Source organism: Nestor notabilis, unplaced genomic scaffold (assembly GCF_000696875.1).
Source record: "Nestor notabilis isolate BGI_N333 unplaced genomic scaffold, ASM69687v1 scaffold1116, whole genome shotgun sequence".
NCBI lineage: Eukaryota > Metazoa > Chordata > Aves > Psittaciformes > Psittacidae > Nestor > Nestor notabilis.
In genome coordinates, this window is record NW_009934033.1 from 26,248 (window position 1) to 42,447 (window position 16,200).

Below are 16,200 nucleotides of genomic sequence, written 5' to 3' on the forward strand. Positions count from 1 at the left end.
AACCATGATCACAAAATTCAGAAAACTCTTCTCTTGCCCTTCAACCAATTTCAAATTCCCCATATGAGCGGATTTTATTTATGCGTTCATCCCTGAGAATCAGGTAGGTTTTTTAAGTTTTCAAGTTTGATATCTTAATAAAAGAAATCTTCTCCCTGCATATTTTTAATGTAATTTACTGAAAGCCAAAAATACTTAAACTTGCTCTTTGGCTTCTGACCTGCGTGACGTTTTGAAATTGTACTTATGAACAGTGTATCTAGTTCACACCATCTTGTTGCTTCTCTAAAAGAAGTATATGGTAAGTGAAAAGAAGTAGTATATATTAATGTCAGTCATCCTTAATCTAGTATAAGCCTCCTGAAGATCTATGAAGTAAGGCTTATGTCATCAGTGGGATCCTGAGCAATCTAAGTTTTCCACTGATAACATTTGCACTAAGCACTTCTTGAACCTGCCCAGAACTAGTAAAACCTTGATGGCCTCAATCCTGTCCCAGTCTTGGGAAATCTAAAAAAATTACTATCTCTTAGATCCTGGAATGTCTTGCCTGCAGTATGTAACAGCTATTCAAGCATGTTTAATGCCTGGTGAAGTTTTGGTGTTATCCAGATGTTCTTTCCAGCTCCCCTACAATCCCTTGAGTAACTAAATGGAAGAGCAAACTTTTACTGAGAAAATAGCATGAAATGATGCCATATTGATGAAAGCGCTCATCATGCTAGGATTTATTACAAAACTTGTGATGTAGCAGAAAATGGTGTATTTCCACAGAACTCTGGAAGAATAAATCTGAGAGATTCACAGCTATATGGGAAAGAGAAGTGGTGAGAAATGCAACATGAATTCCAGTACTAAATTCAAAGTTGCATCCAGCTTAGAATATCCGTTCTTTTTCACTGATCAGTTCTGAGCAATTTGAGAAGCACAGGAATCTCTGTAATAGATAAATTCAGAAGATTTTCTGTAGAGGGGAAGTTTTGATCCAGATTTATGCAGGTATCTCATGTTCTAAATTTAGACATATTTCTCATTAAAAAAGGTAAATCTCTTCTGCTTTATTAGCTTTTTCCTCCCTCCTCTTTCTAGCTCCTGGTGTAATGGCTACTGCTGTCTCCTTAGCTTTAAGTTTGAGAGCATACAAAATACATTCTGGTTGGTGAGCTACCATCTAAGAGAGTTGTCTGAAAACTTTTGTCTTATCTGCTAAAGTGGTTTCAGCAGAAAGAACCTGATGTTTGCGATGGGGAAAAGAACAGTGTGGTATCTCCTGGACTGAGCTTGAGGCTGTTGTCATGATCTGATGACCACCCTAGTGAGCCTGAGTTAGATCCTCTGCTCCATGCTGGCTCTTGCTTGAATAATGCCAAGAAATATTTGGTGTAGTGTACAGTTATAAAGAGCTTTCATGATGGCCCCTTATGAATACTCACAACAATTCAGTGCTGGCTTCTTTGCTAGGCCTTGTCAGCATGAGTATGTGCGAACTGTTGAGCTGTCTAACCTCTGCAGTCGTGATGAAGCAACTGCAAATTGCAAAAAAGAAACAAACCAGAACCTCTTTAGAATAGTGAAGAAAATAAACCAGTCTGTTTCCCACTGGAAGGGTGGTTATTAAATTGCTCTGTGGATTTCTATGACGTTATCTGGGCATAGTCTAGTTCAGAACTCAAGTGTTTCTTCATGTCTGGTGTACTGTTGAAGTCTGTCTTAAGTGAATACAGTTGAAAACTCAATTTTTGTCCTTATTTTACTGGAAGTGCTAATACTGTACCTAGCACTGGGAGATAGGAAGACAAATCCTGAATGAAGAAGTAGGTCTTCAAAGCTACCTATGTTTAAGTCTACTGTCTGGAAGACCCCAAGTAACTCACTAAAATCTCCCTTGTGACTTAGTTCTCCATCTATAAAATAAGAATAATATCTTCTACATCATAGCATGGCTAGAAGATGAAATCCATGGACGTTTGGAAGGTTCTTAGCTACTACAGTAATGTGGGTCATGGAAATGCCTAGGGAGCTAGTACCTTTATTTGTACATGGAATTTGCCTTGGAATGGATTCTTGTCTTACAGCTTCATCGTTGCCAAAAAGTGCAGGATTAAAAGCAAAGCGTGCAGATGAGCAGCAGAGCCAATGGAATTCAGTGAGGCAATCATTAAATTATTCTATGTATAACTGCAACTATAAAGTATTGTTTTTAAAGGTGAGAAACTTTAATGGAATTTAGATAGCTTTAATGGAATTTAGATGGCAATACTGTCATATCAAGTTCATTCAACAGTTACAGAATGAAATCACTACAAGCAGGATACTAAATTACTTTGAGACAAGTCTATTCATAGACCTGAATTCTCTCATGAGGAAATAAGCACCAGTATTTGGAATTGGTATTTGTGTACTGGTACTTCTCAGAACTTCAAGGAGGTATACACGGCTTTAGCATCCACATACCCGACGGAATAGCTGCAGTGGGATTTGTCCTTTCTCCCTGCCCTCTTACAATGATTTTTAAGCTTTACTTATTTTTTAATGATGATCTTCTTGTTACTTTTCCAATCATTGCTGAGTTAGTGCATCTTTTGGAAATTGAAAAGATTTCCAGAGAAAATTAAGACTGGTATACAGTAACTCAATTCGTATGATGAAAAAATATAGATGAAATTCAGTATTTGCTAACTACACTACCTGTCTGATTGTAACTAATTTTTAGCAACTTGAGTTATTTGATGGTCAAAGGCTAAGCTAGTTAGTTTGAAAGTAAATTAAGAAAATAAACGTGATAGCCCTTTCTAAGTTCATTCTCTAAAATCACCTGCTAAAAAGGCTAATTGGCAGAAAAATTTGCTTAGCTATTATATGCAATCTTAGATGAAAGTCAGCGAATTAATTCCTCTCTTTCTGAATGTTTCCTTTACAGATCTAGGATGGCTAGATGCCCTAGATGCCCTCCCCCTGAAGCAAACCTGAAAAGATCACCAGTATGCCAAGTCAGTTCTTTTCCATTCCCTAATTCATCTCTCCCAGACTCTATTCATCCTGTAGTTACATGAACACAGCCATTCTGGTACGAGACAGACATGGACTAGAAGTCAGTTTAGCATGCAGAATAAGCCTCTTGCTTTTCAACAGTAAGTGGAGGAATGACTGCATACCATCAGTTGTCATCTTCCGTGACTGCCCTGAAGTTGTGGTTAATCTGAAGCCAGCTGGCAGTGTTTCCGAGGAGCCTGGCATCATGCTGATCCCGTGAACCTCGCGTGGAGGAAACTGTCGTCGCCAGGAGGGGCCACGTCTAAAGTTCTTGTCATCGCTCTGCCAACACACAGTTGTATTTGGTAAAGCAAAATGAAACTTTTTGGTTCCTTGTCCTGCTGTGTGCTGCCTTTCCCCACTGTCAAATGTATTCCACAACTACCCTGCTCTGTTACACTGCATCCAGTAACTGCAGTGCATTTGAGACACTCTTGTAAAAGTAAATGCTTTCAAAATGTTAAATGCTAGGGTGGGAAACTCTTCTTAAATCTTTGGCTCAATATAGTAGATGGTTTTAGTATCAGCTAAAGTAGAACTTCCTTAAAAATCAGATCTCTACCAGATAAAGAAAGTGCAATGGTTTGTTACTCCATTAGGAGGCTTATGTAAAGTGCTAATAAAGAATTAAATACTCATGTGCATGCACAGAATTTGTCTCACATTTTCACCAAGTCCTTAAACATTTTATTCTTCCTTACGTGTAGAAGTCAAAGACAAACATTTTTGCACTGGACTCTTGTCTAAAGATGAATATTTTCCACAAGTGGATTTGAGATAACTGCCCCAAATTCCACTCCATTACATACTGATTAACTTTGAAGAACCAAAAAACAACCCCATCTCAAAACAAGCCACCAAGACCTTACTTTTATGCTTTATTTTTGAAGAAAAAGTGTAAGTAAGTGTCCTAAAAAATACATTGCACTTGCCTCCCACCAACACTTGCTCTGGCCAGTGATACTTGCAGTCCTTTCTGCATGTTTCCTCTCTGGAGAATGTTCATCTTAGGGTAAGAGTACAGTGCCAAATTCAGCATCCAAAGTGATATGAATAAGTAGACATACTGAGGTTACTTTAAAACCCTTGACTGGCATTTTTTTTCTTAAAGCTGTAACTGAGTCTTCTTAACAATGTGCAAATTAAATGTCTTCATGCATTCAATTTAATTTTTGTATTTTACTGTCATATGTTATAAATACTGAAAATAAAATTAATTACTTCCTCAAGTCGTCTTTCAGTTCCTAGTGCTAAAAGGTTGTTGTATTCTCTCTCAAGGATCTGCCGTGCCTAGAGATACCAAAGCAAAGAATTAAAATGGTTTAAGATGAATAAAAGGCAATAATGGGTACAGATTAATCAGAAGTATCATGAGCAAACTTGCCTGGGTGTTTTGTGTTGGAATCTGTAATAATAATGCTAAACTGCTGTAATCAAAGTTTTCATCCAGTGCTATAAGTGAACCATGTACACCACTTTCTAGAATATTATTTGCATATTCTCGGAGGCCAATAGCTTGGATCCAGCGTATGACTCGGTCGTTGCTCCACACCAGCACATCTGTAGGGACATAACACCAGTTCAGTCTGCTGATACATGATAACTTGATGTTATCGTACATGATTACTGGTTTATTTTTTATATGAGTAATGCTGGCAAACTATTCATATAGAATTAATAAGACCTATTCAAAACCCTGTGTGATTTTAACTACATGCAAGTTAAATGTTTCCGAAGGAGAAAGGTGCCTCCAGAGGGCATTTTCAGAATGCATTTCCTCCCACCTGCTATAGCTAACCTTGTCAATTTTTAGGCAAGGTTTTACAGTTTAACAGTGAATGGACACAGGAGAAATACCTTTTCCTCAGGGCTTCATTTTAGAGTTTTGTATTAAACATTCTGAGAGTTGGGTCAGCACCTGCCATTTTATAACATGACATAAAGTAAACAATGAGTTCACAATGTTAGAGACTAAAACTATATTTAGTCCAGAAAGCCGTTTGAGCTGTCAAGGTCCATGCCAATTATAAAGCTAAGGAAAAACAAACAAATGAGCTAGGAAACAATTTTTGAGGGTTTGGCCATTATAAAAAAAGTATCCTACCCTGCCCATAAGATTAAAAGAAAGTTAATTGTAGTGATCTTTATAATTGCAAGTGGGAAATGTAATGCTGAGTTTTGTGTTAGTAAGCGATGAGGCTTTTTCCTGAACCCTTAGAAGTCCAGCTAATGTTGCTGTTCTGGGTGCAGGCATTTGCCATCACCTGACCAAGAGCATCCCAGGCTGGGGTCAGGATCATCTGAAACACAGTGTGGCAGCCAGGGATCACTAAGACAAAATCCCACTTGGGACTGTGTCAAACTGACGGATGCATACAGGGTAAATGAGGCTATGGGTTATTGCCCTTGTCCTAGCAGTGACTGGCACTGAAGTCTCACCAGAATTTGAGACCAATACCCAATTATCCTGCTTCAGTCTCCAGCTGTACCCACTCAGGCTGACTGACAGCAGCCTTTGCATTACTGCCTGCCATTATCTGCCTTGAGCAAACGGATGCTTTCACTGTAGCCGTTTCCTCTTCTAATCCCTTTTTTTTTTTAGCTCTTTAACTGCTGTAGTTGCTAGAGGTGGAAATCAAAGAATTCACTTCTGATGATGGAAAAAATCCCAGCAACCCTAATTGTTTTATATAGATATATATAACAGGAAGTATATGCACAGAAAAATATTCTGTGCTGCTCTAGAAAGCTTTGCACAGAAAAATAATTTAAAATCAGCTGTTAAATCTAGTAACACCAGTTCCGTTAGGAACTATTCTTATATACCAACCGTCTCAGTGGACACCCCTCCAAGCAACCCTCAACAAAATATGATACATATTTTGAAGTAAGAAATCAAAGGCAATGATTTTTGATAGCAGGAGATCAGTGTTAGGGTCCTGAGAGCTGCTGATTCCCCAGGGTACCCCCAGCACCTCCCTCTAGGCTGCAGGCTACTTGGCCTTCTGCTTCTGAGACTGGAAGAAGCTAGAATAGGATAGAATCTGTTCAAAAATCCAATTTAGCAAAATGTATGAATCAAACCACCATTTGTACTTACAGCCCCAATTTAGCAAAGTACTTAACTGTACATAGGTACAGAGGTACTGTGTGTTCTGACGATAGGTAGACTTAGGTTAGTTTTACTTAAAGTACATGGTTAAATGCTTTGCTAAAATGGCCTGACAAAGGGTTGATAGTGCCAAGCTTCAGAAGAAACATCCCCAGTATTTATTCCCATGAACTATCACCTTTTATTTCATGCTGACTCATTTCTCTTCGCTTTTCCAGTTCTTTTCTATCATAATTCAACCTCTTTAAACACATGATTCCATATTGCAAGCTTGTTCTGTTATTTAAAGAGAAACATTTACAGAGTTAATAAAGATAATCTTGAAGATGGGAACATATGTAGGATGCATTTCCTGCATTTCGCATGAGGTGTTTCATGGTGCCCATGTAGCAAATCTTGTGGACAGACAGGAGAGCAAAACCATTTGAAAAACTCCACAGACTTCAAAAAAATGAAATGGATGAAACCAAAATGAGTATGTTTGAATAAATGTTCTAGCATAAGAAACCCAAAACATTAAAAATGGTATTCAGGAAAGGTCAGCCCTTGTAGGCCGCGAAACGTTTTGTCAAATCAGGCCTTAAAAAAGTGACAAATCAGACAGTACATTAAAAAAAAAATCCACTTCTTGTCACATAAACATCATTCTCCCTAAAGTCTAAATGCCTTTATTTCCATATTTCCAATTTAATTTCCTGGCTATATCCCTACATAACCTGAATAACTGTCAATTTGCTTGTACTCTTAACAGCTTTTATGTGCTACACACAATAGCTCTTCATTCCTACGAGATCTTAGGGCTTCAAATCTTAATCTACCACTTTCTGATACTTTAAATCACTTAATAAATTATTACTGTTTCTGTATTGTCAAGGCTTTTTTTTATACATTAATGGTTCCCCGCTTGTTATGAAATTTATCTATACCAATATCTTAGTTCTAAAAGACATAATTGTAGTGTGGTTGCTATTACTCAAGGAATCTCTCACAATTCAGATTTATGACACTCAGCACTCACTTTTCTGCATGGTTTTCCACACCAGAAAAACAGAAAGTAAGTAAGTAGCTTTATTCTGTACAGTACCGAGCACTACATCAGACATGTAAATGTCCTTATAGGTGTAGTCTTTATGCCAACATACCGATGAAAGCTATCCACCATTTTTAAGTGCACACGCAGATCTTTCTTTGTCAGGTGGTCTAACATCCTTGCATCTACCAGGCATTCCATGAAATAACTTCGGTACTGAGGTAAACCCAGACTGGGGAGCCATTCGTTACCTATCCATTCGTGGTTCATATCACCATAAGCCAGGGTCTACAGGGGAAAAAAAAGGGAGAGAGGAAATAAATTCTTGAGTTTCTTCAAGATTCCACCACAGATTAAAGACAGAGTATCTATCTGCTATGCTTGTTTCTAGTGAGACTTCCTAGCTTAGAAATCTGTCTGAAAAAACCCACATTTTGTTTTGACATTGGAGGTGGAAACCACTATGAGATATTTGTTACTGACAGTAGTTTTGCCTGTTGTGTCTTGTTTTATATCTCTAAACTTCAAGCAATTTTTTCGTAACAGGAAATCATAGGTTCAATTTTGAGTTTTAAATGCAAGCAAAATTACACACTCAAAATGTGTTTCATAATCTTACTTGCTTTCGGTTGACCTTCTAGAACATTTATGATAGGCAATTCCTACACCCAACTTGGTAATACAAACATGGCCTCACAGATTCAACTGCAGTTTGTGTCACTTTAGTGGGGGCTAGGATTTTGTAAACAGGCTTTAATGACACTTCATGGTTACACCCCTGTAAATCCTTTTGAGACTAAAAGATTATTATGTTTGTCAGCCAAGCTTATGCTCACCATCATTCATCATCCATCACAGCAGGTGACCAAATACATTCTATTAAAGAGATATTTTCAGCTGTAAACAGCTTAAAACTAAGCACGTCACATGTGGAGCTCAATAATTAATTCTTTAAGACAAGAGCAAACCAGATTCCTCCTAGAATTCAGGCATTAAGCTACTTCATTGTTCAGCTGAATTTTGATAGGTGAAGAAGAAAACAACACAAGCTATTTTTATATGGGTTGCACAATTAAGATGCAAAATAGATTTTTCATCTCACTGTTGTCGATTATATTGTACTACTAAAACTTAACAGAAAAGCACTCAAACTGCAAGATTAACACTTCTTCAGTAGGGCTGTGCTCAGATTTGAGCATCACTTTCAAGTCACTATCTTTTTGGTTTTGTTTTTAATGTTTCCTGTCATTCTAGACAAAAGTATAACACAGTGCAAGCTGGATATATTTTCTATGGGGGAAAATATAGTCCCTTTGTCTCTTATTCTTGTGAGATTTTGAAGAGAAAAGGAATGCTGTAAGTAAAGATGGTAAGACTGTATAAAGTGTGCATATATTACAGAGAGAGAAATAAGTTGAAAAATGTAAGGAAGTAATTTATAGTCTAACTAAAGTGAAAAATTTTCTTCCTAATTATACAAGACTATTTGTAGAATGATAGTTGAGTAGGATTTATACAATTGTTCTAAAAAAATCCGGTGCAATTTTAGAAATGTTAGATCTCAAACTCTTGGCATATTTTATTAGCCTATTCTCAAAAATGAGGCAAATATTCTTCCTAAATTTAGCTGGGAAGTAGAAGATGTCTCTGGAATGTAGCCATTTCTTGTAAGAAAAATATTTGCAGCATATGTACTTCTTTGTGCTTTACCTAGCAAACCTGTCCAGAGAATACTTTCTTTGTATTAGAAGAACTCTAAAATGTGTAAATCATAATTCAATCATTGAGATACTGTCACAATACTGTACTCCTCTATGCATATGGATAACATTCTTAATTAATTTTCCATTCAAAAAAATCATGCAAAAGGGTCATACCTGAGCCCAGCTGCCTTCTTCAGATTCTTTCTGTGTTATCAGCAGGCAGCAATTAGTAAAGCATGTAAAAAGACAATAAAAATTATTTATAAAAAGATGTGGTTTTCATGTGTATGTTAATCTTAGTACAAATGAAAACATACATGTAAAATGTGCCAATAAAATAACTCCAGTCAGTGGCAATGCCCTGGGCTAAACTACCTTTAAAATTACAATACCAAACCCATAAAATCTTAGTAGGGCAAATCCAGCTGAATTTTCGAGATATAAAATAATTATAGCTTGGTGAAACTCTACAGCATTATCTTAACCACTTTTTATGGTTTCACAATCAAAACACAAGAATTTACTTACAAAATTGGTCATTAAAGATGCCATTTTTCATCCAAAAAGAAGTCAGAACTATTGAATAGAATCTATTAATATTTATGTCCCCCACCAAAGCAGGGAGAAGCTTGACAAAAATCAATACATAAACGATACACTCCATGTATCCTGAATCAAAGAGCATGAATACACAAGTGAATACACTATGGACTATGCATAGTCTTAGCATAATGAGAACACTGAGTTGCATAATTCACCATTCTAAAGCCTTTTCTTTTTTTCTTTCTATTTCAGCAGATATAAAACTATATTTAGAAGAAGTACGACAAAGTAGAGTGCAGGGGAAATGTTGCACCTGTAACTGCAATGATTTCATTGCACTAACTGAGGCTTCACGCTGGCAGTGAAACCATTATGTACTGTAAAACGCCAATACTGGTTTTAGGTTAAGACAATTTTTGTGATCGCAATATAGTGTGTAATTTTGTTTGCTGAGAAATGATGTAACTATTCTTTAAATTCAATTTCACTACTCCCTGCTACTTCCTAATAGCATGCTTGGGAAGCATCCTCTGAAGATATGGCATCTGTGATACAGCAGATACATCCTAGCTCTCTTTCAAGCATTGAAACCATTTTAAATGAAATTGGAAAGACTAACCGTTTTAGCTGGAGCAGCAAGATTTTCCATTTCTTCATGGGTCACCCAAACATTGCCTGAGGGCTATGGACAAGGCCCGCAGGAAGGCAGGTGGGATCCACATTAGGTAAGCAGTGGTAAAGAAGAAAGGCAGCACCACTGTAAGTTAACAGCGCACAGCATCACCATCAGCACAACCATGTTCTTGCCTCTACTGAGCTGCAACTAGAGACAACTTTTGACAACTTGTTTTCTATCTTTCATGAGAGGGTTCTGAGCAGACACGATGAAGTATTTCAGCTAGAATGGATGGATGAAATCTGACAGAGCACTGTCACAAAGGAAAGAATAATGATTAAAGCTGCACACAAGTGGCACATACAACCTTTAGCTCATGGCTCTGTCTGGAGGTAAGCTTCAGTCCTCAAAGATTTTCCAGCCTAAATATTCTGCACACATCACCTGCTCATATTGTAATCTAAATAATGATTACTTCTAACATGTTTCTGTAAACTGAAATTGTCGAGAGAATTCACTTGTAAAACACTTTTTCCTCATCCTGTTGTTTTCAGTCAGATTATTACTAGGACACTCTGATGAGGCAGGGAGGGGGTGTGGAAGTCTGCTGTTATTTTCTTGAGAGCAGAAGTAAATTAACTCCTTTCCTGAGAAAGAGAGGATGCAGAAAGACTTGGGACTCAGAAATGCACATTCCAGGGCAGGGCAGGGCAGCTTCGTGCTGCCAGTTACTCAGGTAGCATTAAAAAAACCAAGGCAAAATTATAACCAGTGTTTCTAGGTTGAATGCGCTGCTGTCTCAGTGTCAATGCTCTTATGCTTTGAAATATGCTCTTGTGCTTTTAAAATAAAAATGAATTTTGTTTAGTAATTCAACATCATGTTGAGTATATACTGCTTTACATAGGTGAAATTCATTATGATTCATAGTTACCATGGTTATGACATATACAACTGTTCTGAGGGGAGAAAATATCAGATGGGGGAACTGTAATTTAAAGAACCTTAGAAACTTGAGGATAAAAGGCCAGTCAAGAAGAACATTAGAGTCCTGTTGCCCATTGCTTACACAGCTCAGTGGATCTGGTACCCCTCAAAGGTATTTCAATTCCAATTTTCACTAAGAGATTCTCCATGAATTCCATGAAGATAAGAGATTAGAAAATATAAACAATATTATTGCTAAAATCATTATTATTATCTTACTATTGGAAGTCTGGGCTGCACCACTTTAGTAGTCTTTGCCCTTCTCTTCTCTGCAACGTTTCCCATCTGATCAAGTCTAATTTATTTATTATTTTTTTCAGTCCCTGTTACCTCTTCCACAGCCATCACCATCAGCCTCTCAGCACAAAGGTCCCCATTATCTTGTTTCTTTTTTAACAGTTTGGCCTGTTATTTTATTCTTCATTTTTCCACTAAAAGGTGCTTTTCATTTATGGTAATCTACTTTCTTGCTTTTTTTGATATATTCCTTTTTCCTTTCAGACTTGTATCTTTGTGTTTCTTCTTTACTTGCTTCCTGTCTGCTGCTACTCTTTCTCCCTTTCCCACCAAATGCACATGCTCCAGTTCTCCTTTCATACCTCCAATCACTTCTCTTAAAAGCATGAAGAACTAAAGCCTCCTTACACAGATTAGATAGCATGTGAAAGGATGCAAAACAGGGGAATGGGAACAAGATTCAAAAGAGCTGTGTTCCTACGTGACCATTCCCCACTCCTGCCTTGCCACCATCTCACTCCACCAAACAGAAAAGAGAAACAAAGAGAAACACAATCTGATTTGGTTGGGAGAGATGACTTGAAGGTAGAGGAAGGCAAAAATGCAGGTAAAATTACAAATAAGATGCTCAATACTGAACATTTAAATAACATCAAGGTTAATCAAAAGCAGAAATCAGAATATCTCCTATCAACAATCAAGCAAGTGATGAACATGTCCCTCTGAGTCTGTGTAGGACAGTTCCCACTGATTGTGAAGTGTGTGCTACCACAGAGCCACCCTCGTACTATGAAAGACTTTCTGCAGACTCCTGCAGGGGAGGAAAAAGTTATCTGAACAGGACTCACTGTTCTGGATGTCGGAGGTGCTGATGGACTTGTCAGTGATACCATCTCCTGGATTGCTAATCGGAGCTTTAAGCGATGAAGAGGATTGCTGATTCCAATTTCTCTTTGGATCTCAGTATCAGACAGAGCAGACATAATAGCTCCGCTCTTCACGTTGGCACGGCAGGCAGCAACATACCAGGCTGGCATGCCTAGCCAGAGCTGTTGAGAGAAAGGGCACATTCATTTTTCAACTGAAATCAACCATCAAGGCACCTATCAATCTGAATAAGCATGGTGATACACACAAATGATCATGAATATCATAGTCTTTAATAAAACAAAATTGTTTCGGAACCTTTGAAATTGCCATGGCTTCATGGGAACACTTCCTGTTGCTTTTATTGTAACCAGAATTTTAAGGCAAGGGATGCTTTGAATAATTTCAGAGCTGTGTGCCTCTATCACCTGGGCTGCTCCTTTTCCAAGCCTTTAATGAGCAAGTAGTGGCACAAGTCAATGTCACTGTCTATTTGATAGTCTTATCATCTACAGAAAATGATCTAAGAGGAATTGATTATGTGATCTTTCTACTTTTGTACCAAAACTTTTTTTAGTCTTTTCCCATGTTAGTCCCCATGGTGTACTCCTGTGGCACAATCTTAGACTTCTCAGCCGTTATTTTCTTGGTAGAAATAAACCAAGCACAGTTCAGATAACCAGTGTAGCAAGGACTGAGCTTACCGTGAATTTGGGAAGAGCCTGGTGTGGTGTCATATCCCAGCTAGAAACACTCGTTAGAAGCTACAGCAAAATGTAAGCATAACTACATCGCCTGAGGATTTAGAAGATACGTACTTCGGACTTCATGTTTTTCCACTCCTTATGTTAGTCTTACCAGCCTAGATCAGTAATAGCCCCTTGCTTCACCACAGTCTTTCCCTGTAAGAGGTACTCTCTACTCCTAGCAGTCTTTCCTAGGGCCTGCTGACTGTGAGTTCTTCCTGGGTTTCTCAGCTTTCTCATTTTGTGCTGCTACATTAATGACTGTCAGTGTCTGCAGCTCTTTGCTCCCAAAGGAAATAATTCCATAGCAGGGATACACATGTGTGGGAAGTTGTTGTCACAGTATAAAATACATTATGCTATAGCAAAAATTGTGAGAAGGACATAAGCAGTGAATGCCATAAGTACTGAGAATGTGGGGATAAGTCCATGGAAAACAGACAGGCCTAGCTTGGTGCATCTTGAATAGGCCATCAGAATTATCTAATTTCATTAATTTTTTCTCTTAATAATAACTTACTAAAAGAGGACACAGTGTCAAGGAAATGAGTCAAAATATGCCATCAGTAAATTCACCAACAAATCTGGAAAGCAGAGACAACCCTCTCCACTGATAGGATGAGTCACTGCCTTCCATCCAATGCTAGTCTGAACCTTAAAATTATGAACAAATTCCAACTAACTGTAATAAAATACAAACTTTCATGAAAGAAAAAAATTTAAACCCAAACTATGTAGATTATACCCAGCTACATTTAAATGAAGGGCTATAAGAAAACTAACCATAGCTTTAAAACATATTAAATATTCTCATTTAATTTTACTTTTTTTTTTTTTTTGTACATGCAGTTGAAAAGCTACAAAACACAAATAGTGGGAGTTGTTCACCCTGAAGAAATAGATTCAAATATTTGCTGCTTATTAAGTAAATTAATTCCTTAACAAATTAGGTACATCAGTTCTGTAATAAGCAGCTGTCCCTACCAGAAAATTCAGTTAAGATGAAAACAGTCCCTAAATAGAGGGCACAGTAATTGTTCTAGGAAGAGAACCCATATATCAAGATTGATATAATTCTCAAAGATTAGTTCAGAAAACCCACAGTTCTCAACTATGTCTATGCTACATACGAATGATCAGAACAAATACGAAGGCTGAAAATTTAAGCCCTGAAAAGTTTGGCAATGGCACAACTGTGATCACATATACTTTTAATTTGGGCCTTTGTCTCCTTCAATATTCATTTTGCTTTTTAGTCAGTGTTGCATATTATATTTTTCCCAGGAGGGTATGAAATACACACAGCATTGTGTACTGACTGAATGCACTGATGCTCACTAAATAGAGTACTTCTGCCGTCATCTCTTTTTATCATCGATATTCAGTTTGCATTTAATACTGCAACATAAACTTCTTCATTGGCTTTCCTGTGCTATTCTCATCATAAGTTCATAAACATCAAGTTCTCTTCACAGCCACTGTCGGTTAAGAGTCACTCAGCTAAGAGTCAAGGGTTAAAAAAAGATTAGGGCTTAACTTGTCTTCAAATTTTGGATCACCCTGAAGAATATCAAGGGCAAATTTTTCTCAGTATTCAGAACTGTATAGACCTTTTTATGTTCACATTTCCAGTAAATCAGCTTTGACTGTAATACCAAATATTTCCAACTGATAAAAATCTGGTTACAGAACTCACAAAGTCATATGAAAAAGTCAGGTAGTAGACAAATTAATGAACATTCCGTATTAATAGAGATATTTTTGAGAAGGAAGATATCATCCCATTTTCCAAGGTCATGCACAAACATTTGAACTGCCTTTCTGCAATTTTCATTTACTCACTTTCACTATGTACCTTCAGGAATTCCAATACGAAACAGAAATTCTGCAGATATTAGCTGCTTTCATTCCTCACCATTCACTTATTTCCTGAACATAATCCTATTAAAGCTTTAGAGAGGGAACTTTTTTTTAATGGAAGGGGAGAACTCTGCAGATTCTGCTGGTCAATGGATAATACCCACAGCAGGCATGAGAAGAGGTGGGAATACGTAGAGATGCTTTGGTATAGACAACAAATAGACACCTGTTCCTTGAAGCAACAAAATCCTATACCTCCACTGAAGTGATAGAGCCTTGCCATATAAAAGTGATTGTGTACTTGTATAAGAACATACTCCTCTCCTCCCCTCAGTATCTGGGTTAATATTTTTGAATAGCTCCATCACCTAAAAAATTCATTGATTTTTTGTCAGAATTAATGGATAGCCCTGCTGAATGTTTCCCTGGATGGGTTCCAAAATCCATTCATTTAGGTACTCCAAATAAAGGAGATCTCTCTACAGACTACATTTCAGAGATGAAGGTGCTGCCTGTCAAATCAGAGACATTTCAGTCTAGGTCTACCACATCCCAGGTTGAAGTGCAGACAGGAACACCTTTTTATTATGTGCTGAGTGATATCTAGATCAATCAGCCCTTTCCCATTACATTTTAAAAAGACAGTTACAAATTCTTTAAATTTATTAAAAATCCTGAAGATGTAGCTTCTGTGTTAACCTCAAATAAAATTTGATACCTGATTTTTGTTTCCTCCTTTGCACATCATCCTACATATACTCTGTCTTTGGAGTTCCTAGATATTTTTTAGAGACTGAGAAATTGTAAGATTTCAAAAATTTGGGGATTCAAGTGCACTTGCTCAGTCTTTCTTCCTGTCCTTATCTCCCTGTGCAATCCCATTTTACTTTTTTTCAGCTCTAGTCTCTGATTTACACCATCCAGTATCAAAAGCTGCTTTAGTGCTCATGGCTCTGTGCACAGGGGAGAGAGTAGGAGACTTGACAGTCTCTTAATGAATTCGTAAGGACAAACACAGCAGTCTGCAAATGTGACTCACATTTCTGAGTTATGGCTAACACTTACTTCCAGCCAGGCGACCACTGTTGGCCCATCCCACTGTGCAAAAGGCAAACCCTTTCTCCGAGCTTCTTCTAGAAGTTCATGTCTAAAAATGGATCAAAAAATGTTAAATATGCAGAAGTATGTGTAGGGACAATATAGATGCAACCATGCCGTTTTGTTAAGGGTGACAACAGTGAAGCATGATGACAGGCATTGAAAAGGCACAGAAAACACCAGCGAACAATAGGTTTCCTTCCCCTTTTGGATTTTTTCCTCTTGGTGCATTTTGACATCCCTTTAAACACCCAACATACAAAAGGCGAGGTTTCTGTCTGTTCTTAGCTGAAGCAGTAGAGAATTGGGATACCCTATATAAAAGGATAACACATACAACAGAAGACATTGGCAAAGAGAGAAAACTG

The 16,200-nt window shown here is 37.5% G+C and overlaps 1 protein-coding gene across 1 annotated transcript in view; it reads right to left on the reverse strand.

Moving 5' to 3' along the window:
- Positions 1-16,200, reverse strand: part of PPFIA2 (protein tyrosine phosphatase, receptor type, f polypeptide (PTPRF), interacting protein (liprin), alpha 2) — a 66,103-nt gene that overhangs the window by 2,261 nt on the left and 47,642 nt on the right. Inside the window, exons 15-24 of the mRNA XM_010017126.1 lie at positions 15,800-15,881; positions 12,110-12,310; positions 10,041-10,103; positions 9,053-9,082; positions 7,288-7,463; positions 6,324-6,421; positions 4,418-4,593; positions 4,255-4,323; positions 3,156-3,315; positions 1,434-1,526 (exon numbers count right to left, since the gene is read on the reverse strand). Of these exons, the coding sequence (XP_010015428.1) occupies positions 1,468-1,526; positions 3,156-3,315; positions 4,255-4,323; positions 4,418-4,593; positions 6,324-6,421; positions 7,288-7,463; positions 9,053-9,082; positions 10,041-10,103; positions 12,110-12,310; positions 15,800-15,881 (1,114 nt within the window). The 3' untranslated portion in view covers positions 1,434-1,467. The remainder of the gene's footprint in view (positions 1-1,433; positions 1,527-3,155; positions 3,316-4,254; positions 4,324-4,417; positions 4,594-6,323; positions 6,422-7,287; positions 7,464-9,052; positions 9,083-10,040; positions 10,104-12,109; positions 12,311-15,799; positions 15,882-16,200) is intronic.